Source organism: Homarus americanus, unplaced genomic scaffold, assembly GCF_018991925.1.
Source record: "Homarus americanus isolate GMGI-L3 unplaced genomic scaffold, GMGI_Hamer_2.0 scaffold1640, whole genome shotgun sequence".
Classification (NCBI taxonomy): Eukaryota; Metazoa; Arthropoda; class Malacostraca; order Decapoda; family Nephropidae; genus Homarus; species Homarus americanus.
Genome location: NW_024741924.1, coordinates 545,709 through 570,501, shown reverse-complemented (window position 1 = coordinate 570,501; position 24,793 = coordinate 545,709). Strand labels below are relative to the sequence as shown.

General features: G+C 39.2%; 1 protein-coding gene across 2 annotated transcripts in view; it reads right to left on the bottom strand.

Moving 5' to 3' along the window:
• LOC121876414 (substance-K receptor-like) overlaps positions 1 to 24,793 on the bottom strand; it is a 201,526-nt gene that overhangs the window by 18,702 nt on the left and 158,031 nt on the right. For both annotated transcript variants that reach the window (XM_042381499.1, XM_042381500.1), the window contains 2 exons: positions 17,202 to 17,332; positions 8,378 to 8,612 (listed from right to left, as the gene is read on the bottom strand). In XM_042381499.1, coding sequence (XP_042237433.1) covers positions 8,378 to 8,612; positions 17,202 to 17,332 — 366 coding nt within the window. The remainder of the gene's footprint in view (positions 1 to 8,377; positions 8,613 to 17,201; positions 17,333 to 24,793) is intronic.

The following is a 24,793-nucleotide window of genomic DNA, read 5'->3' as shown; positions in this document are numbered from 1 at the left end:
GGACCAGACCCCGAGGATATAACTTCCATTTAGGGGGAATTTGTGTTAGACCCAAATCTACCATTATTAAGTGAGAACAGAGGAAGGAAGATTTAAGGTGACAGTGTTTGTAATCCTATAGACTTGTTTTTATCTTCATTTACCAAAGATAGAAAAATATATAAATCAAAATATTAGAATGTGAACTGGTGTAATCACTATGTTAAAGAGAGAATTAATGAAACTATGATGTATCTGTTTTTGGCTTTGAAATAGAGGGAAAATATATTGCTAAAACACAAAAAATATATTAACAAACTTTTGAAAATCTTACCTAACCTATAAAACTTTCAAAGACTATAAAAAAGTTTAGCTTATTCGTGTTTTCGGTGTTTAGTATGTGATGGTCGCGTTGTTTTCAAAAGCGAATCTTAACTTTTTTATATGTTAGGTTAGGTCAGGTCAGGTTAGGTTAGATTAGGTAAAGTTTTAAATTTTTTTTTGGTGTTTATACAAAAAAAATATAAATAATAAATAAAAAATAATAATAATGTAAAACTATATCAGATTAATGTGGTTTTATTAAAAGAAATAAAGTTCATCAAACCAAAAAGATCCTTGAAACATAATATAATGTGTATACAAAACTGATTGGAAATAAGTTTGGTAGTGATAAAAATCCTTGTTTTCTTATGTACAATTTACAAATTACTGGTCTATGTTACAGAAGAAAGGTTATAAAGTCTAGGGTACTCTTACAAAACAACAAACTGGTGCTTACAGTACTTAATGGCATTGTGAGATCAGAGTACAGTATATGAAATTTGAATTACTGAACAAGAAATAAGGTTAAGGTAGCAATAAGACAAGAAGGAAAGTGAACTATCCTTAATCCTTAAATATGGTGGAACAATTTGATAGACACATGTTTTAGTGTTATAAAAATAGCTTTATAATTTGTGGCTATACCGATGGTGAACTTTATTTTATGTGATTATTTTGTCGCACATACTGTATCTGGTTTGCATAATTTGCATATTTTTTTTTTAATAATTTACTGCTATGTTGAAATTTTAATAGAGTTTGAAGTTAAAAATAAAGCATTTGCTACTGAATTTTTTAACAAATAGTGAACTATACTGTACTTGAGGATACCTTTTTGGAAGTGGCTGCATTATAATTACCATTGTTTCCCGGCTTCATTGTGAAATGTCACCATCGCATCAGGTAATACCAATAGAATTGCATAGATAATTGGAATAGTCATTTTTACCAATAAATTTATGAATTCATTTGTTTACAGGGGGGGCGGGAGCCTACTGCAGGTAACATGTTGAGGCATATCAATGACTTACAATCTTTAAACAACGCATTTGTGGCAAGGTGACAAAGGCTTAAAGGTATAGATTCAGAAGAGGTCAGCCAAGGAACTATATATTTATTTGTATATAAGGAGATGAAACATTAAACAATACTTTACTCGTATAGCGTTTTCGGGTTTGGTTCTTTAGGATTATTTGGTTTTTCTTTTGTCTTTTTGGGTTAGGTTAGGTTAGGTCTGCCCTAGATAGGAGGTTAGGTCAGGTCCTTCTGGTTACTCTGGTTAGGTTAGGGTAGACATGTATATTGATATTTGTGGCTTTAGGTTAGGTTAGGTTAGGTTCTTTATAATCTTTTTGTCTGTCAAAACCTTTCCTCCACTATTTTTTGGATGTTATTGATAATATGAAAAACTTTTCTTCTAATGAAAAGTTTCGTCATTTGGTTCCTTGTCTTGGGCACCTGTTATTGAACATTATACTCTTTTAACGTTTTCTGTAATAAGTTTCGTCATTTTTTTACCCATTTTTTACGTGTTTTACCCAATAATTTCACACTTCTCTCCCGCCAACTTTGTGTGATCAGAATTGATTTTTTTTAAGAAGTGAAATCGAAGCAAAAAAAAATACATATATAGAAAAATATAAAATTTTATTGAGGTCAGTAATCGTATTTTTTTGTGTTCTATCTCTCTCTATATACACATTAATCTAGAGTGCCATGGCTGACCTTCTCCGAATCTTTATCAACACAAAAATATCATATAATTGGTAATAAAAAAAATTCACCCATCAATATGTGGTTGTTTCTTGGGTTAACGTTACTCTTTATTCCGTCTATGATTTCGGCAACAATACATCACTATTATACAGCATGGTAATGTTATTCAGACCAACCACCCACTACACCCTCCCCCCATGGCTCGCCGACGACTGACTTGCGAAATTTTGTTTTTCGAGTATTTTAACTGATAAAATTACCAACAATATTACTTGTTAAATGTGGGCAAGGCTTTGAAGTATAGGGGAAATGTGAGGTAAAACACACACACAAAAAAAACATTAAACAAACTTATGAAAATCTTACCTAACTATTCCTATCCTTTAAAAATCCTAAAATAAAAAAAAAACTTACTTTATCCATGGTTTCGGTGTTTATTACATTAGTTATAAACATAATAGATCCAAATTGTGCGGTTATAACATATCTTAATTTACTTCGCGTTGTAGGTAACTGCAGTGCTGAGATTGAACCTTTCTTAATTCTTAGTAAACGTTTCAGTATTGGTTGACCGAGTAGTTTATATATAATATCTCAAACTCACTACGTTCAAAATGCACGCTACATATTATTGCTCTGTTAACATTAATGGAATCTTGACTACTGCAGAGGTAAACCCATCCCCTTTTCACCTCTTGGTTAGCTGACCCGCGGCATACCAACCACCAGCCACCCTCTCCGTAGGAACATGTTGGTAGCCCTTCCCGATGGATTGGGACTCCCACCCATCAGAATGCTCGAATTTAGTTCTTGATAAATAAAATAAAAAATCCTGTTGTTGAATACCGTCGGGCATATCAACTCTGAATACGGCCCCCGATCAAACGCAACCAATCATGTTGTTGACAAGCAAAAGTCAATCGCCGTGCTGCTCACACCTCCTGGAGCACCTGATGACGTCTATTGACCAATGGTAGCGCAGGACATGGAAAATAACAGCCAATCAGAATGCTACTCTCATTAGCTAGACAAGAGGCTCAGTTTTGTTATTGTGGTGTCCTTAATGTTGGATTCAGTGTTTGTTCTTGGATTTACTGTATTTTACCATTGTTTATTACGCTTATCGTAAATAGTAATGGGTGAATAAGGTGACAGTGACGTGTCTGGATCTTCTCAGGACAGAAAACGGGAGAAGAAACGTGAGAATTAGGTGATATCAGGGACCAAACGATAATGTAACAGAGGTGATACTAATAACCGTGCAAGATTCCTACGCTGACGCTACATGGAGTTACAATTGAGTGAAGAAACTGTACGACTTATGCACTTGGACTGGATGGCTACTGACCACCCAGGTGAACCCGTAGTAAAGCTTCATTACTATCACGATGTTTTCACGGCAGAGTTCAACAACGTTTTCCAACCACCAAGACCTGGAGGAGGATTACGCTGCATGATGACGTGAGTGTTGACAATGATTTATATCTTCTCACAGACATTTTTTTTTTTTTTTGTATTTGTGGCGCGCGGCAGCTTCGTTTTCGGATAGTGTCATGTAATCGAGAGGAAGGGGGAAGGGGAGGAAGGATGGGAAATGGATCAGAGAAGGGGGGATGTGGAGGCATGGAGAGGATACTGAAAAAAGATTATCATGATTGCTGCTGAAATTAGATGTCAGGGATCGCGAAGACTGACAAGGTTATTAGAGCCATTTATAGAAGCGGGGAAATTTAGTCATGGCGAGAGTGACTGAGACGAAGTGTAATAGGCTTTACCTGTGAGTAGTAGTATTATATTATGAGCCATGCAGGTGTGTTCAGGTAATAACGTTGTATCTTAAATAACTATATGACACATTTATTATAAGACACACATCGTATTTATTAGTCACTGAATATTACAATTAAGAATCATACGACTAGGATAATGCAAAATTATTCTTGCGTTTGACTAAATATTTTGTGTTTTCATTTTGTGTTTGATGCTTGCTTGATAATTATTACACATTATGAATTATTAAATGTTGGATGATGATTATTTCAGAATTATTTTTATTTTATTATAATATTGGGTTTGGGAATTATCTTAAACAAATCATTGGAAAAAAATAAGGTAAATGGTAGCGTGGATGCGACTGATTACTACGACGAGTTGTTAATTTTCCTGCCCTTATGTTTTGTGTATATCTTTATACTGTGTGAGTCCCAGCCACCCTAATCCTTCAAAGTTGATGATACACAAACGTGAATGTAGTCTCTCTTGGGTTTAGGGGTATCATGGACACACAGTAATCACCCAGGATACATATTGCAGTAAAAAATATATGTGGGTCGCCTTCCACTCCCCCTCTTCAATCTAGGACTGCTGAGGTAAACATGGGGTGGTTGGTCAAGGAATTGGCTGAGGTGTTGGTATTGTGATAATGTGTGTTTTAAATTCATCAACTCGGTAATGAATACTTTCCTTGTCGTCGATGAGGTTGTAAATGCTTTTATGTTCCGTCGTCCATCACGATTTCAGTGATGGTAGAGCAAAGTTGGGTAATTAAAGTGAAATATTCTGTGTTAGAGACTCAGCTGTGCCATAAGCCTCTCTTTGTCGTATTATCAACCTTACCCAAGTCTTCGTGCGTTTGTATTCATTGATGTTTGTTGCAGATAACTCGGCTATAAATCCTGTTACATTTCACACAGCTTTTGTTGCCAATTTGCTGTCCACCACGGAACTAAGCGCTAAGTAGAAACGCTAGTTATGACAGGTACACTAGTCTTACCGGTTGTCGGAATAAAATTGACTAAATCTTGGGCTTTTGTGTTTAAGTGCTGCTCAGAGAAGTTGAATTCGTCGGTGGTAGAAAAGCCGGGCCGCTCTTTACTTTGTTATGATTAACTTCTTAAAAAAAAAGCCGAAATTAGATCCCATGAATAAGAAAAAACTGACTGGGGAAAATTTATTTTTCTTACTGGAGATGGTCTAATAACCTCTTGTGTACAGGTTGACCTCTGAGCTGAATAAACTCGTCTAGTGAAGGGGTCGAGGAATCGTGTGTATCTCAAATGATGTTGAGGCCATAGGAAAGTTTACTGTTACTGTGTTCTGTCCAGTTTCTACATTACTCTCACCACCATCGTGTATAAGAACACTATCATTTAGAAGAGTCAGGTCTGTGTCTATATCAGGGCTAACCACTATACCTCTCTCACCCCTCTTCACTGCTAAAGATCAATATAAAATTACCTGGAAATATTTTTATTTTGGGATTAATTGTACGAGCGCTGAATTGGGTCGTTGTACTTAGTTAGTGAAGTAGCGAAGAGGTATACTCATTCTGACATCATCTACACACAGCCTCAACACTTCTCGTACAAAAGGAACCTCCCCGAGTGTTCTCCTCGTCAGTCACTTAACCAGCACGAGGGATAAAAATTTATGCTAATGAAGAATGTTGTTCATGAAATCATTCTTTTTCTTCCTCAGTTTTTCAGGGAACTGTTTCATACTTCAGGATCGCCTTCTTCCCTCTTGTGTTAAAACCGACAAAAAATCACCTGAAGATTAGCTCTCCATTCCAGATTATTTCACCTGATGATTAAACACCTTGACGCTACCTGGGGAAGAATAGGTTAGGTTAAATTTGATTAAGATAAGGTTAAGGTGGTTAATCATGGTGATGCAAAGATGGGGTGGTGTCTAATTAGCCCTTAGCCTATTTCACCTGATGATTAAACACCTTGACGCTACCTGGGGAAGAATAGGTTAGGTTAAATTTGATTAAGATAAGGTTAAGGTGGTTAATCATGGTGATGCAAAGATGGGGTGGTGTCTAATTAGCCCTTAGCCTATTTTACCTGATGATTAAACACTAATGCTACCTAGGGGATTAGGTTAGCGTTAGGGCAATTGATATTAAGATAAAGTATTTGGAGTGTCTAATCTTTAGGTTATCCCACGGAATTCTTACTGATTTTGACGAATACAGACGCTTATGTTCTGAGGTAAGCATACTGGCGCACACACACACACACACACACACACACACACACACACACACACACACACACACACACACACACACACACACACACACACACATATATATAAAAAAATAGGACAGTTTGAGTTTCGGTATATAATTAAAAACGGAGAGTACAGTACATTACTATTAAACAAGATAGATAGATAGATAGATTGATAAGATTTGTTAAAAACCACATTGACTGTTTTCTGACTTTGAAGAATTTTAAGAGTGAATCAATATGGAAAATTTACACATCCTAAAACAGATGACGACTTGTATAGCGAATCCCAGCGAGGTGACCAACATGAAATTACGCTTCGGTTGAATTATATACGTAACCAACCTAACCTAACCTAAATTAACCATTCTTAGTATCTACCTAGCAGTCTTAGTATCTACATAGCAGTCTTAGTATCTACCTAGCAGTCTTAGTATCTACCTAGCAGTCTTAGTATCTACCTAGCAGTCTTAGTATCTACCAAATAGTCTTAGTATCTACCTAGCAGTCTTAGTATCTACCAAGAGTCTTAGTATCTACCTAGCAGTCTTAGTATCTACCAAGAGTCTTAGTATCTACCTAGCAGTCTTAGTATCTACCTAGCAGTCTTAGTATCTACCAAGTAGTCTTAGTATCTACCTAGCAGTCTTAGTATCTACCTAGCAGTCTTAGTATCTTCCTAGCAGTCTTAGTATCTTCCTAGCAGTCTTAGTATCTACCAAGAGTCTTAGTATCTACCTAGCAGTCTATCCTAGCAGTCTTAGTATCTACCTAGCAGTCTTAGTATCTACCTAGCAGTCTTAGTATCTACCTAGCAGTCTTAGTATCTACCTAGCAGTCTTAGTATCTTCCTAGCAGTCTTAGTAGCTACCTAGCAGTCTTAGTATCTTCCTAGCAGTCTTAGTATCTACCTAGCAGTGTTACTCTCCCTTGGTGAAGACGTGCGGTAGATGATGAAGAAAAACAATTATTTCCGGTTAAAATTTTAGATCTGTGACTTACTTCCAAGTTCGAAAATGTAAATTCTCCTTTCAAGAGATTAAATTAAACTTGATGCTGTTTTGGACACCTGTCTGAAATCTATACGAAAAAACGAAAAAAATGCTTCAATTACTAAGGGTAGTGATAGAATACTGACTGGTCTGGGTTTTTTTCGCCCGTCCTTCAAAGCGAAAACTTAAAAATGTCGCCAGTATTGTATAAAACTTTCGCATTGTCAAAGTCGAAAAGTGTAACTGGTCAATCTGTGCTTAATTGGCAATTAACGGGTAATTGATCGTCAGAAAGAGAAACGTGCAATGTCATTGTTTGGTGATAACAGCTGATAGATATTAAATTGTTTAGATTGGGACTGAATATAGATAGTCTAGTCGCCTTAACTACACCGTTTAGCGCCTGAGTCAACGATTTTAACCTAAAAAAGAAAAGGAAAAATTAAGTTTATCACAATTCTTATTCCATTCAGTGTCGGTGTAGTTGTCATTTTATATTTTACCTTTCAGTTCATTTACAAACAATTGAGCTGACCACAATGACGGCTGTCGACCATGGCCAGCCGTGTTTTCAAGCTGTCAGTACCAGCCCTCTCAGATTTTGCATCTTTCTGGGGACCACAGTTTTTAATTTCATTTATTTTAATTTACGTATCTTGGCCTTCCTACGACCAAACTAATTTACCAGTTAATATCTCTGGCGTCATCCTTATATCTCATAAATTTCCCCTAAATTACTCCAGTTGTTTTTCTGTAGCTAAATTTCATCATTCACTAGTCTAACCTCTTTGTGGTGTCTAGTGAAAGTGTCCACAGTTCTGATCCTTAAAATAGTATCGATTATTTGTAACATTTTAAGAGTATTTTTCTCAAACTATAATTATTTTTCTCCGTTAAATAGATCTCCGTGATTATTAAATAGTAATCTGGGCTAAACATACAGTGCAGGTATATTGGGCCCAAAACCTTTCCACTTAAGTTCTCTATTGCCTACTATAATTTATATTTTGAATCAAACTTAAATCTTGAAGAAAAAAAAAAATCTACCGATACCTCCTTGTTCATAGCGTTAACCCAGAGCTCACATTCTTGTTCATAATATTCTCTTGTTATGTGAGGAATGTGATGTGACTCGGGAGATGTTAAGTGAAACTGCATTTATTGACATATTTGTACGATATTGTCCAATGTACTGAAAACATGTTACTGATATAAGCGTTAGGTGTATATTTCCCTGGTTCTGGTTTGCAAAAAGTTGATTTGACGTTATTCATAAATGTTACCATATATTGACAGGATATACCATTAAGTTATACTTTTAGTACAAAAAAAATAAAAGCTGTCAGTTACCTTGTACGAAGCTTTCCAGTTTGCAGACGAGGGCGGGCAGGATGTAGTGTGGATGAGACAGGTTCCTCACTATATGCACCCACATACACACCAGCGTCACCAGCAGGTCGGCCACGGCCAGGTTCACCAGGTATTGATTGGTGGAGGTGCGCATGTGGGCGTTGTAGTAGACCACCACGATCACCAGCAGGTTGCCCGCCAGTGACACCAAGAACACCATTATGTACGCCACTATCTGTACATACCGGAAACCATTCATCGATTAGTAAACATCATAGATCCAGTCCTCAGTCATCTTTAACGGGAAGGTTATTTATTATTTACTCTTTACAACTAGTTTTTATGCCATTGTATAATAATTCTATAGTTAAAAGTTTTGTGTTAACTGACAATCAAAATTACTAAGAATATTGTCGTTAATAACATTATCATTTAGTACCGGTATATTACACACACACACACAAACTACTATTACTACTACTACTTTGCTGTTTCTCGGAATCGAGTATGACGATCATCTAGCTACGATACAATGATATGAGTTATTAAGGATGTCACCTTCGTTGGTGAGCTCTCTGGTGAATCGAGAGGCCGATACGGGATCGACAAGGCCGTCCACAGATGTGCACGTGTGGAGGGCTACATCTAGTGCGGGAGGGGCGGCGGCATCGTCTTTCTGGCGCTGGCGCTTATCTGCCTTGGTATGCAGTCGGGCTAACTCGAAAATATTGACACCTTCTCGTGTGGTGCTCCTCCAAGCGTTACGGTTTGGGGTAATCGTCTCCCAGGTGAGGGGGGTCGATTTGACATTTTTTCAGGTTTGTCTTAAGACTATCCTTATACCTTTTCAGTTACCCGCCAGCGTTCCATTTACCATTTGTTAGGTGACTGTAAAGTAGCTGCTTTGGCAGTCTACTCTCGTCCATGCGGGTAACACGGCCAGGCCAACGTAGTTGTTCATTTATAATGGTAGCCTCAATGCCCCTACAGTTGGTGTCAGCAAGAATACTGGCATTTGTTCTCTTGTCTTCCCAGCGACTTCGGAGGATGGAACGTAGACTACAGTACGTTGGTGAAAGTTTTCAAGTGCCTTGATGTGCCTCCTGTATGTGACCCATGTCACATGGATACACGTGCAACTTTGTAGAAAATTTCAGCTCCATACAGCTGAAGACACGGTTACGGAGTCTACCAAAGGCTTGAGATGCGCATCTGATCCGATGTTGAATCTCTTCATCGATGTCTGTGGTGGTGGACAGGTGGGAGCCGAGATACTGGAAGTGGGTAACATTAGAGAGTGTAGTACCATTAAGTTGGATGGGTGGTGGAGGTGTGTCTGAACCAGGGGCAGGCTGAAAGATAATCTGAATCTTACGTGCATTCACCTCAGGGCCGAAGTGTGCATACGCATCTGCGTTGGGGTTCAGGATCTCCTGTAGGTCGCGTTCAGTGTGAGAGACGAGTGTGATGTCGTCTGCAGTACTGAAGTTCAGTGATAGAAGCCGCCGACACCTTTGTTCCTGACTGGAGTCTTAGCATGTTGAAAAGTCTCTTCATCCGGTACTGGATGTACACTCACACGATGGGGGTGAGAACGTGTTAAAATGCCACTGCAGCAGCTTGGGGTCAAGCTTTTGACCTCTCCCTACCTCCCACCACTCCCTGGATGCTTCCCTGTAAATGCTTCGCCTTGCACATGATGCAAGGGGGGGGGGGGTGCCTAATAAGCTAGCCCTCTTGTGGGCAAATCTGAAAAATCTGAAACCCTTAGAAGTGTGCGACTTGACAACTGCCAGCGCACAAGGTGGGCCGTGATTGGCTGTACCGCTGGCGAGGCGCGGCAGGCTGACTGGGTGAGGGTGGCGGTGCTTAGGTCATATACTTTTGATCATTTGCGTCCATCCCGCTCACCCATCAAGCACACTATTTAACAGCCTCATTTATTTTGACAAACGTGGCATTTATTTCAAATACATTATTCTATTTTCTGTTGATTTTACGGTACAAACAAACATTGAGCTGAAGTTTTGGAATGAGCAGGTCTGGCAAATAGCAAGACAACAAGTTTTAACAAGAAAGACTTTAATAAGTTTGTTGTCGTAAAAACGGGACCAGACGATACTGCCTTTTGTAGTTTGTTAGGGAGTTTAGTGTAGTGATCCAATTAGGCAGCTGTGTCCCTGGTGCTTGATTTGAGTATGATAGAACAGCATCTTTATAAAACGAGTATGTAAACACCGGTAATTTTCCTGTAACCTTTGTGTTGTTTACGAAATAGAAGAGGCATGAGTGAATCTCTCTCGCCCTTGGTTGTCGTGACCACTGTAAAAGTTATACATACAGGTATTGGGTAATATTTGTCACCGCTCGAAGGTTGTCATAACGTGTGATGAGAATGTTGAGAGAGAATGGGAGAGAAAAACCATTAATATGTCACATAAATTCGGATTAGATATTGATAAATGAAAGCAAACTAAACTACAAGGTTATTCATTATATAGCCGGGAAATAGAACTTTACACTGTCTTGATTCACGTTTTAAAGTAAGACATTTTCACTACTTAACATTTAATTCAATAATTCCTTTCCATGTGTGAATACTGTGTAGTGTGACGGTATTTTCGTCAGTCATTACACTTCATAAACTTAACAGCGAGATCAGAGGGTATATAGGAGAGTGTTCCGTCAGGTGATTGTCGCCGGAGCACCTCACCTCCAGACTCCACAAGAGCTCCATCATCCTGCCACTATTGTATCCTCAAGCGCACAAGAATGGTAGCATAAAGGCGCCTTTCACTTCTCAGATGACGTCCGTTTATGCGTTCACTAGCATGTCCAAAATTTACTGTCCCGCGCCATGATAAAAATCTTAACGTCCATTATTCTCTTTTAAAGGCGGAATTCCATTAAGCAATTTTCATGGTGCCATCACGTGAAGGTAAAAAATGATTTGTTCTTTATTAACTCTCTCGAATATCTTTGTTGTCTGCTCTATAACTACGACGTTCAGATTAGGGTGACACTTCCATGCCAAGGTTTCTGCAGCCAGGTGAACGAACAGACACGGGTCATGGGGAACATTACCTTAATAATGATCTAATTAATGACACTCGTTTGATGGTGAATATCCTCATCAAGTATTGGGAAGACTTGGGTAACTTTCATATATTGATCCTCACTAACATATGATGGTTAAAGAGCCCCCCTCCCCCCAGAACCTGATATTAACCCAGAGAGTGAGTCCCAGTGAGCACCAGAGATAAGCTAATAGAACACCAGTCACCACCGTATGACCCTTACTGTACATTACATAATCAGTAAGTACCTCCTTCCACACACCTGAAGCTACACTGTGGTAATATGGTGCCCTCTCCACCACCTTACACACACACACACACACTGATATTAAAGACAAGAATGTGAACATGAAGCTCAAACATTGTAGAGTAGAATGTGAATATGGGAGGCGAGGATAATTACATACAGGTAGTGTGGGCGGCAGTATGCTAGAGATGGAAATGAATATATCAAGCCTGTGGAAATATGTGCTGGTGATATAGGATTTTAATATGTTAAGAGATATGGGGAGAGTATGTACTGGTGATGCGAGATATGTTGTACTGGTGATGGGAGACACTGTACTGGTATTGTACTGGTGGCAAGACATATTGGTTACCTGATATTATTCGCATATTTTGTGTATTTTCTTCCAAGGAGTGAGGAACATTGTCATCAAGTTATGTGGAAGTTTCGCTATGTTATTATCATGCAACAATAAATCTTTAAGGTGCACACTTACAAACCGGCAAGGAGAATCGAGATGCGCTTAAAAGCCTCGAATGCTGACAGAAGGCGATAATTTAACACTCTTATGAACAGAGAGAGAGTCAACAAACACTGGGAAGGTTGTCGAGAAATGGTTACCAAACAAAGATTCGAGGGTTTTAGTGTTAGACATATATATTATGGATGGTGAATCAACTTTTAGGCACCACAAATTATTTCACTTATAGATTAAACAGCCCAACCCAACCTAACCTAACCCTAACCAGTAAGTTTTTGTCCCGGCCTCGGCAGCTAAAACTACTGAACTACCTCTGGCTTGATTTTCTTCATTACCACGAAAACAAGAAAATAAACCTCAGTATTTTTTTTTCCGTCCTAATGTCTTCACAGGTTTCGTTCATTCATCACAAAGACAATATATAATTAATCCTCCCCCTAGATATATATTTTTTCATTAATATTTCAATCAAGTTTTATGTATTACGCCCTCTGGTGAAGCTCCATGAGTCACAGTGACGGACTCCAGAATTCAATCCAGGGAAAAAAAAAATGAAACGGCCACTTCCCACCCACGAGAGATTTTGCATTTAATAATTGATATAAAGAATTTCCTTCTATTTCATTGTTTTCACGCAAGAGTAGTAAGAATTATTTACCATATTCTTATAACTAGTGCAGATTATTTAAGAATATTGTATTTGTTAACTTGAAATTAATTAGATATATTTATGCTGCAGTGCTAAGAATTAATATTCATACTTATATTTTAACCTTCACATTATATGAGCTATGTGTTAACTATTTCACTTGACAATTTAAAGCACAGATAGTTAGATAGATAGATAACTAGATAGATAGATAGATAGATAGATAGATAACTAGATAGATAGATAGATAGATAGATAGATAGATAGATAACTAGATAGATAGATAGATAGATAGATAGATAGATAGATAGATAGCGTATATATGCAAATGAGTACAAACAGCAATAACACAATCAGTTATATCATGGGATCATAATAGTTAAACATAACAAAAAAACAAACCAAATTTTAACACAATAATCATCCTAAGATAATAAACGACCAGAGAAAAATAACTGTTCGTTTGAATGTGATCAATACTATACAAGACTCAATGCTGCTTAAAGAAGAGGTTAGGTTAGGTTAGGTTAGGTTTGGTTAGGTTAGGTTAGGTTAGGTTAGGTTAGGTTAGGTTAGGTTAGGTTAGGTTAGGTTAGAAAGGTTAGGTTAGGTTAGGTTAGGTTAGGTTAGGTTAGGTTAGGTTAGGTTAGGTTAGGTTAGGTTAGGTTAGGTTAGGTTAGGTTTGGTTTGGTTTGGTTTGGTTTGGTTTGGCACCTGCACAGTGTCATGATCCAGGCATCTTAAGAAAATTAAAACTTTAAACAATTCTCTGTTCTTTAACGTTAATAAATCACTAACTATACCAGAGTCAACTTGTGTAAAATCCCCTTCTCTACATGAGCGGCTCCAGATGTGACCCGGGTGTCTAATTAAATCTTTTTTCTTGGCCTCACCATTGTACGTGTCAACATGTAAAATCTCCTTAATATGAAAGTCCATTCCCTGTTTCTATTTATGGCTTTAAAAGTTTACAGCTGCATTGTGTTGTGTCGGTGTAGGCTAGGTAAATAATCCCGACATTGTGGAGCTTAGCTAAACATGGGTGTGTTGTCAAATAATTTTAACGAACACAGGTGATGCAACACAACGCTACACAAGTCATGGAAACTATACCCCACTTACATCGAGGCAACAGCTGCTGGGGCAATTCCTTTTATCGCCTAAAGAGTGTGGAAAAATAACTAGTCTTCTTGGTGTCGATCTCATTCGTGCAATACCGCTTGCTATTGGTGCTTGCGAAACAGAGTTCAGTGTGATTAATAGGAGGATAAAATGAGCTTTGCCAGGTAGTATACAAAGGAAACCAGTTACTTTTATTTATATACCACTTCATTAGTTAGGCTGTGAAACACTTTACATAGCAGCTGTATCCCAGTGAAGTAGCAACCTCCTCCCTCCCCGCCCACCCTCGCCCTCTATGGTAACACGCTAATTGCAAACATATCTCAACCCATTACTTACCACATCCCAAACACATCATTTATCACATCCCTACCATAGTATTTATTTCCCACATTCCTAACTTATTATTTCTAAATTTACTGAGTAGGACAGAACTCATCTATACATTCTTATGTATGTCTGCTTATGGTAATGTACATGGTGTGTACGTGTGTACCATATTGGCATAACACACGTGACCCGAGGCAGTTAGTACCATGGTATACCTAAGCACTTCACCATTCACAAATGTTCCCCGTCAAGAGCTTGGGTCATGTACGCTGAAAGTTAGAAAGAGAATTGTTGGCTTAATCTGAGTGGTGAATCCATGCTATTTGCTCTCCCAATATCCGGGGTAAACCACATCTTTATTCCAGTGGGTTATCGGAGAGATTTTATTAAGAGAGACGTATTTTAATAAGCCTTTTATTATTCTTGAAGTAACATAAGAATTAATTCGTATTTTTTTTCTCTGGGTAAAAGATATAGTAAGAAAGTTTATTGCTAGTAGAAGGATTTAAAGGGATATGACACAGCCTAGTAGTGAGGATGTGTCACTAATAAACAAGATGACAGATGACAAATTATGGAAAGTTAAATAAGTCACAGTAAGAGGCTGGGATTTTTTTTTTATGTTTTATTTAATTTTTTTTGGTGAAAGTAATGTAGATGCGTGTGTTTGAAGCTCCTGTTATCCTAGACGTGGTCACAGGAGCAGCACAAGTGGGATGGTTCGCTGTTTTGACATCCTGTATACAGCTCTTACGATATCATTTACAAAACAAACTATCCTCAGTACTCTCTCTCTCTCTCTCTCTCTCTCTCTCTCTCTCTCTCTCTCTCTCTCTCTCTCCTAGTCTAATATTTACCTCCATCTTACATATCTTTGCCAACGTTTGTAATTCTTTTCGTTCTCAATAATCTCTTGAAAACAGTTTGAAATGATTATTATCGAATACAAATATGGTCACAACCCCTACCTACCTACCCACCCACCTACCTTCTTCACCTCTGCACACACATATATTGACTTGTTGCTCTGGACACAATTACAGCACCTTGACTTCTCGGCGTGAAAGGTAAAAATTCCACCACTCAGACACGTCCTCCAGTTTACACAACCATATTTCTAGATTTTCTTCGCCTTACAGTATATATGTCATCTGTTCCATCATATTCTCTAATTTATCAAATGTTTACGTCGTTTATCATGTGACGTTCCCATAGGATGAACGTGAGCTAGCTATTTAAACGTTACATCAGAGAACAGAGAGGAAGGAAGACCTGTAGATGTTAGTTGAAAGTACATTGACGTTTGAGGAGGTTAACAAGTCGAGCCGAAAGGTGATCTTGCTCAGGTGATGACGCTCTTATTTTTAATGCATAAAATTTTCAGTAGGTTGTATAATGTTGTGTGAGGTTAGGTTAGGTGAGGTTAGTTTAGGTGAGGTTAGGTTAGGTTAGGTGAGGTTAGGTTAGGTTAGGTTAGGTTAGGTTAGGTTAGGTTAGGTTAAGTGAGGTTGAATTTAGTGTTACGTCAGTGTGAGAGACAATGCCCCACAATAAATGTCTCGAGAAAGTTAAGGTAATTGGCTCCCGGGTTGGAGAACTGTAGCTATGAAGACTGTATGAGAAAGATGATGATTACCAACTTCTTCAACTTATATGCTGCTTCACTAGGTGGTTGATCATATGGGCCCAACTTCTAATGGGAACCAACCTAATTCAATCTATCTGTTGGGACTGAAGACGAATAACAATGGGTTTCAGTCCTAATGTAGTCAAATCGTTAAGGGTTCCAGTCTTATAGGTTAGGTTAGGTTAGCTATGACTGAGGCTTATTAAATGCTTGTTTGTCTCACCTACGAGCACTTTGTCCTCTCCATGTAAAGCTCGAATGAAGAAAAGTGACAGCTTGATAACTTTGGACCTAAACCCAGTGGTAATGTTTGAGGGAGCCTTCCAATTAGTAGGCTCATATTTTCGGATCGGTGGTAATGTCAGTTCCCAAATGGGTGAAGTTTTCTTACCAGTGACGTGATGAGGTTGTGGTCTAGACTACACCTCCAACCTCCAGACGCTAAACTCTTAAGTAGTTTCATTCTGGACATTCTCGACAATATTGTGATTGTTATTTTTTTGTTGGGCGTGTTAATAGTTATAATTTTTTCCAATAGTTATAATTTTTTCCATCGACTTAAAGTTCATGTTCTATTGTCTATTTAATAGTTAATAAATAGCAACTTAAGGGATATTGTTCATCAGTGTGTTGTCGCTTCTCACGTACAGATTTTCTCCTTGACAGTGACACACACAAGTTGTTTGGTGCGTCACGTCTGTTTCGTCCACCTAGCACGTTCCTCGTGTTCTCTGAGTTTCCTTGGTTTAATCTCTTTATATCTGTCTCGTGTGGCTTTCCCAACACCGACTTACATATCCTGGTGAATACTTGGCGAAATCTTGTGTTATTTTATCTTAGAAACTTCACCACGTCAAACCTGCCAAAGGTGTGAATGTAATAAATCACCTGATGAGCCACACTGTATCATGTTAATATGGCAGTTTAATAAGAGGTGTTGGGGGAGGTGTTGGGTGTTGGGGGAGGTGTTGGGTGTTGGGGAGGTGTTGGGTGTTGTGTTGATGTTGGGAGAGTGTTGGGTGTTGCAGGAGGTGTTGGGTGTTGGGAGGTGTTGGGTGTTGGGGAGGTGTTGGGTGTTAGAGGTGTTGGGTGTTGAGTGTTGGGTGTTGCTGGAGGTGTTGGGTATTGGGGGAGGTGTTGGGTGAGGTTGTTAACTTAGAACTGTTATTGTTCACCCCTTGTTAACCTTGAACTGTTCTCTCCCTGGTGTTCATATGTAACCCAGAACTGACCATGATGACCTGTATAACACACACATGACCCAGAACTGACCTTGGTGACCTGTATAACACACACATGACCCAGAACTGACCTTGATGACCTCTTTGCAGGTGATAGGAATCCAGGTCTCCTTCCGGTAACCGTATTCGAAATCAGTTAAGTCCATCAGACGGTGATCATTCTGGCAGGATTTGTTGAGATCAAATGTCATAGTCACATTATCTGTAAGAGAGAGAGAGAGTGAGAGAGAGAGAGAGAGTGAGAGAGAGAGAGTCCAATGCGGTCACAAACACTGGAGTCGATCTGCCAGTTAAGAGGGATAGATAATTGCTTTTGTTTTTAAGTTTTTCAGATGACTTAACTATTTTATGGTCATTAAGTTAAGTGTGGGATGATTAGGTTAGGTTAGGGTTTGGTTAGGTTAGGTTAGGTTAGGTTAGGTATGAGTTGGTATGGTTAGGTTAGTTTAGGTTAGGATCTTGAAGGTGAGGGAGTGGTGACAGGTGTTGATGGTGTACCTGTAGTGTGAGGAATGGTGTGAATTAGTGAGGTAGGTGAGGGCGGGTGAGGGCGGGTGAGTGAGGGAGGGGTGAATGAGGGAGGTGAGGGAGGGCTGAGTAGTTAGTGAGGGAGATGAGTGAGTTAGGTTAAAGTTAGGTTAGGTTAAGTTAGGTTAGGTTAGGTTAGGTTAGGTGAGGTTAAGTTAAGTTAGGTTAGGTTAGGTAACGTTGGGTTTAATTAGGTCTAGTTGAATTAAGTTAGTTTAGTCTATTAGTAAATGAGATATAATAATTTATTTTTTAGTCTTTACTTACATTATTTCTCCCAATTATCTTTTATTTTACATTTTTTCTCTACATTGTGATCATGAAAATTACAATTACCCCAAAATATGTTTCGTATGTCGCACCTGTGTATAAAACTACTCGTGTACGACTCAAGTTATCTACTAAACGACCAGTGAACGTTAATGAGTGACGCATTATGAGTCGGTGAGTGCATGAGGGTGAGTCAATGAAGGCTATGGGTGAATAAAAGTTAATAAAGAAGTTGGGGAAAAGAATGTTATTGTTTTCTGTGGATTAATAAGTAAGGTATATGGTAGACTGAACCATAACTTTACACTTCTGAACACGTCTTGCCTTACCAAACATGACGACGTATTGAAGTGATTCTTTGCCTGGATGTCATTTTCTAAAAGCTAATCCACAAGATTCTCATTTTCTTCTCGATTGGGTATAAGAGCTACTAAGTCTTCCTCTTCCTGTCAAGTCAGTTATTATGGTAAGCCCTGGGGATCAGTCTTCATGTCATTACCTAACCTAACCTAACCTAACCTAACCTAACCATTTTGTGATAGGTTATAAATCACTTAAGGAACTAAAAGAAAGAAAATAAAGAGTATAAAATTGTGTGGAACTGTCATCGTGTAGGTGAGGAACCCCTTCGTCAGTAGCACTAACCCTGTAATGCCACCGAGACTTGATGACTTGGCGCAGGGTGGCCCATTGTGTAACTCCTCTCCTTCCCCCCCTTCCCTCCCCCTCGCCTCCTTTCCCCCCCCCCTTCTCTCCTCTTCCACCCTTCCTTCCCTCCTCTTCCACTCCTTCTTCCCCCCTCCTCCTCCCCTGCTTCCCCTCCCTCCTTCACCCCACGGGCGTCTTGCTGACTGGTGACGCCATCTCCCGCCTCCTCGTCCTTCGTCTCGCCTTATCTTTTTACCTTTCTCTCTTTCATAACCCCTCCCCCCCCCTCCAGATAATATATTTCAATACTCACTAGGGAAGAGAGACTCAGCACACACATTGTCTGAGCGAGTCCTGAACATCGTTAATTTAAAGATTTTTCTGATGAAGGTTATTTTTATGGGCGCTTCTTCACATCTTCCGCCCATCCCACAGACAACAACAAAAAAGAGGAAAATGAACGGAAAATTTACTGGATTGTACTTATTTGTTCGTTCAATCATCACTCATTTGAATCATTTGTGTCTGGTGTTGAAGATGAGTCGATAAACTTTATGAAATAATTTACATAAATATTCAACCTCACCGTATTGTTTTATCCATGAATTGTGAAACTCCTTGACAATCTATCGTGTGTGTTAAGTACTGTATGTTAGTCTATGAAAAAAAAAGGAATAACACTAGTCAGGTATAGAGCTTCAGGTCAATCACACGCAGTTTTTAGATAGGTCGGTCCTAATGCTTATATACAGTACCTTCACATATACGACACACGAATATAATAACACCGTGTCAAATTTGGGTGTTAGTAAATAGATTAAAGACGCGAAGGTTCAGGAGAGACTATTGGAAATGTTCACTGACCCCGTAGCAACTCGATACCATTAGCTAATAACCTGATACATAAAGATTCTTCCCTCACTAATACATGTCAACAATAGATCCGTCCAGTGAGTCAAACAGACAGTACATTTCATCTACTTCTCTTCCTCCTTCTTTTATCAGTTATTGTCATCTCTCCTATATCTGCTGACTAACAGAATTCACGAATATTATTTTGGAATATTGGAATTTTTTTTATTTATTTTTTGCTTCCCCCCGCTGTTAGTTAAAGTCACTACAGCTAACTAGATTTAGTACCCCGCTAGGTCACGTCTCATATACACAGTCTTCGTGATGACAAAAAATAAGAAATTGACTTTGATCTTTATTAGAACTTTCGCTGTACGTTACATGGGTCGATCGATGTAGAGTTTGGTATCTAGTCTTCTTGTACACTATCCGAGTTTATTTCCACTCTTATGTTAGGTTACGTTACGTTACTTTTGGTTAGGTTAGGTTTGGTTAGTGTCAGGATGGTTATTCTTATGGTGAAATTGACTAGGGGCTAATCTTCGGGTGATCCAAAAAGGTAGCCTTCTTCACGTTTCATCTCGTTCTTGTAGGATGGTTGGGTAGGTGTCAGTGTTTTCATTTCATCTTCGCCTCAGAGTTCCATCGTACGTTCATTCCTGCCACGTTCCCTTCTCTTCCTCCCCCGAGCAAAAGTGGTTTTCTTTGTATATCTCCCGAACTACTGCCTCTCTTGATACACGAAATATCTATCCATCTTCGGTAGAATGTATACTGTACGTTCGATGCATCAAAATATCACCAAATATCTTCCTCAACTACCGTGTGACATGAATATCCTCTCTCTCTCCTCGTCTTTTGTTTCTCCTGCAAAACAAAAATTCTCTTCTATTTTGTGTATTTTATTTTTGTTTCTCTCTCAGTTTTTACTCGCTCACTCTTACTTATTTTTTTTTTTTTTTACCCAAGTTCGGTTGATTCTTTCAGTACATGATGTGTGTTTGGTTGACTGTTCTTTACTTCCTATCGATATGTGCCACACCATCACTACTCGCGTCTGACTCTCTCTCTCTCTCTCTCTCTCTCTCTACTGATTCTTATTTTGTTTTTGCTTATATTCACGCAAAAGAATATTTCCTTGTTCATCTTGTTGTTGTTGTCGCAGAACGAAACTGTATTCCTCATTTAAATTATCTCCCTACAGACGAGAAGTACTCTTAATGTCTTCTTCTCACTTGACAGTATCACACGGTAAAGGCTGTGACCTTTTGTGACCTTTGGATTGTTACTAACGCTTTATTAACTGCCTTTGTGATTATTATTTGTTGTTTGTCGCCAACTGGACATTAAAAAAGATCTCACCGGCGAGAGGTTCAATGTAAATATCTCCTTTATGTTATTAATTTATGAATATTGTTCCTAAATCTTACCAGAAATTAGATTATCGTTGAAAATTTGGGTATGTAAGTAGGTCCTTAAAGAATATTGCGTCAAATGGTCGCTGGCCCCTAGAAAACTCCCAGTCTCGAGCCCTGTTGTTGACTACTTTGAACTGAGTCCTTTTTATACCTCTTCTACTTACTTGGGGAACCTATTTCTAGTTTGGTCATCTTCACCTGACTCACCTGAGGGAGTCACACACAGACACCAAATTTGTATCACAATGTTTAGGGTTACCTGTGTTGACTGACTGACTGATTCACGTAACTTTTAGGCTAGCCCGTGCTCTTCTTTAGAGATCCTGTCGTGCTTCGGCGAAACACACACACACACACACACACACACACACACACACACACACACAGGAGCTTTTGCTACGATTGAGAAGTTCCTCACTCTCAGGTCACTGAGAGACATGTGGTGACCTTGACCTGGGTGTGACAACCAACCTGGCGATATACTCGCCAATATCCTGTCTTTGACCTCAGACGACTTGTCTCACCACAAAAGAGAATGTCAACATCAACATCACTGCATTTTAGTGTGACCTCACTTGACCTTCCTTATCCTGTGACCAAAAGTGTCAAATTTGACTTTACATCATATTTCTCATTCCATGACCCAGCAAGGGGCGGCGACCGCTCCTTTGATGTCAAGAGTAAGTTTGTCGTCTGTGAGTTAATATGACGTTAATCAGGTGCCGTGGCAAGTTGACATTCTTGGTTGTGTTTACTCGACGCCCTGACTCTTAACTTCATCGTGTTCCTCAATATTGTGTCTCGCTGTACACGCAGGGTATACGCCTGTCCTGTCCTGCCCTCTGTCTCTTCCCTCACCCTGTCTCTTCCCTCACCCTGTCTCTTACCTCACTCTGTCTCTTCCCTCACTTTGTCTCTCCCATTACTCTCTCTCTCTCTCTCTCTCTCATCTCACTCTCTCTCTCCCATCACTTTATATCTCTCTCTCTCTCTCTCTCATCTCACTCTCTCTCTCTCTCTCTGTCTGTCTGTCTGTCTGTCTGTCTGTCTGTCTCTTCTCCTATCACTCTCTCTCTCTCTCTCTCCTCTTATTATTCACTTTTACCTCCTGAGCCCTGCCATAACCTTAAGCAACCTTTAATTCTTAATCTTGTTTCACTCTTCCACCTCGTTATCTCCCCACACCTCGTTATTTCCCACACCCTCGTTATTTTTCCCTCGTTATTTCACCCTCTCGTTATTTCCCCATCCCCGGTTATTTCCCCTCGTTACTTTTCCCCACCCCTTCGTTATTTCCCAACACAGTAACTTGAACACAACAGCTTCACCAACAAAAACATTACCGACATGCACACCACCACCACACCACCACCAACCACCACCACCACCATCACCACCAAGACCACCACCACCACCACCACCACCACCCACCACCACCACCACCACCACACCAACACCACCACCCACCACCAACACACCACCACCACCACCACCACCACCACCACCACCACCACCACCACCACCACCACCACCACCACCACCACCACAGCCCCTGGGGATTTTTTCTCCTCCATCCTCTACAATTGGATTTTTTTCCCTACGGTGGGGAACTTTACTGCAAGGTTTTGGGGTAAAATACGATATTGGGACAGAAATTCCTTATATTCGTTTTATTATGACGAAGAAATTACTTGATGTTATTCATTGTAAATTCCTTTAACATGTCTCACACAACGAGGTAAATTACCCTTACCAAGAATGAGTTTAGACTGTAGACCGAATATGACCCCTCAGTCCACCAAGGGTCTAACAGTAATGTATTTTCTTGAGTAATCATTTGACTCTCGGATGGTATATGTGAGGGAAAATTTCGTTTTAAGGATTAATTCGGGTGAAGGCTTGATTACAAAATCCTCTTTTCCCTGGAAACTTAATTTTTTTTACCTAATTACTGTCTTAAAACGATGTCTTTGATTTTTAAGAAGTTAAAGAAAATTAGTTTAAAAAATAGTTAATATGTTAAATTAATGAGTTTTGTGGAGAATACGGGGTAAAGTGTAATACAATACTCGTATGACAACACACTCGTATAACTAACACAGCAGCACCCATTAATAAGAACAAATTAATGTTACTTAACATATTTTTCATTACGGTCATAAAGCGAAAAATTACAGCCATTTGGTATTATATATTTTTAGTTAAACCTCAATTAATAAAACCGATATTAAAACTTAAAGTAAGTTTAATATACGTTAAAGAGAAACTAATGTATGTTATTATGACTTATTATCATTGTATTGAATCCATCCCAGGCCAGCAAGAAGGGGAGGATTGTATAATGTTTCAGACAAGAGAATAATAATCCACACCCAAAATGGCCCTTGGTGACGGGGAATTACTTATAAAACTACACAATAAAGAACAGATCATTGTAGTCGTCAACACAGAGCTCAGTGTAGACCTCAAACCACTCTTAACTGTAGACTCACTGATTCAATGTGTTCCTCGCCTGAATCAATCCCTTGTACTTGCTAGGATCTTGCCTGTTAATATAGGTCGGAACTTGTCTCTGGACCTCCCTCTCAAGTACAATAATCTCTCTGTGCTGCAACCCAAATGTGTCTGTTCCCGTTGTCTCTCTGCTTCACTGTACTGTACATAGTCTCCTTTCAGTGCACTGGGTAGCTATTTATTCACCGACAATGGACGTGGTATGAAGTAAAAAAAAAATTACAGCGGAATGAAGTCACACTAATCACCTTACCACCTTACTGAGCCGTCAACCATTCCCCCCAAGACCAAACAGACTAACAGACAACCACCCCTGTACTACCATCATCCAATCTCGTGATATTCAGAGGCCTGTCAACAACTGTGGAGCGACTCGTAGGTTAATGGGTGTGCTTGTTAGTGTTGGTACCCGTCATTAGCGAGGAACTGTGGTGAGTCCTCCTAAACTAGTTGTCGGGTCCTCACGGTAAGGCTGCTTATAGGAGTGAGTCACTGTATCTTAGAGTGGCGTCTTATTCATTAACAAGGTGTCTGTTTTAAAGCGGATCGGTGGACATTTTAGGTTCACAGGCAGGAAGGAAGGAGTTATTGAATGAAGGAATGAGTGAAGAAATGAATGAATGCCTAAGGACTGAATGAAGGGATAAATAAAGGAAGGGATGGAAGAATGAAGACAGGAACGATGGTTGTAACGAGCAAAAAAGAGAACTTAATTGCAGACTAAAAATATTGCACAGCGATCCACTTGAGGAAGCTAAGGACAACCTAACCTAACCTAACCTAACCTAACCTAACCTAACCTAACCTAACCCAACCCAACCCAACCCAACCCAACCTAACCTAACCTAACCTAACCTAACCTAACCTAACCTAACCCAACCTAACCTAACCTAACCTAACCTAACCTCTGTGTAATTTACTAGATATTACAAGTTAGAATAAAAGTGTTTAATTGTGCGAAAAAAATAGTGGACGTATTTTTCACGGTACGGTTTCATAGAATTTAGTTTTTTGTTATAACATGAAAAGATACTGCTGTTACTGTTGTCACTGCTACTGTTGTCACTGTTACTGTTGTCACTGTTACTGTTGTCACTGCTACTGTTGTCACTACTACTGTTGTCACTGTTACTGTTGTCACTGCTACTGTTGTCACTGCTACTGTTGTCACTACTACTGTTGTCACTACTACTGTTGTCACTGTTACTGTTGTCACTGCTACTGTTGTCACTGCTACTGTTGTCACTGCTACTGTTGTCACTGTTACTGTTGTCATTTTATTACGGTTTAAGGAATTTTTCATATGCTCTTGTTTAATAAATGGGTGTATGCTCCGGCTTAACGTTTGTGTATATGATCTGGCTAGGTTAGGTTAGGATAAGTTAGGCTGGGATAGGATTAGATTAGGATAGACAAGGTTAGGTTAGATTAGG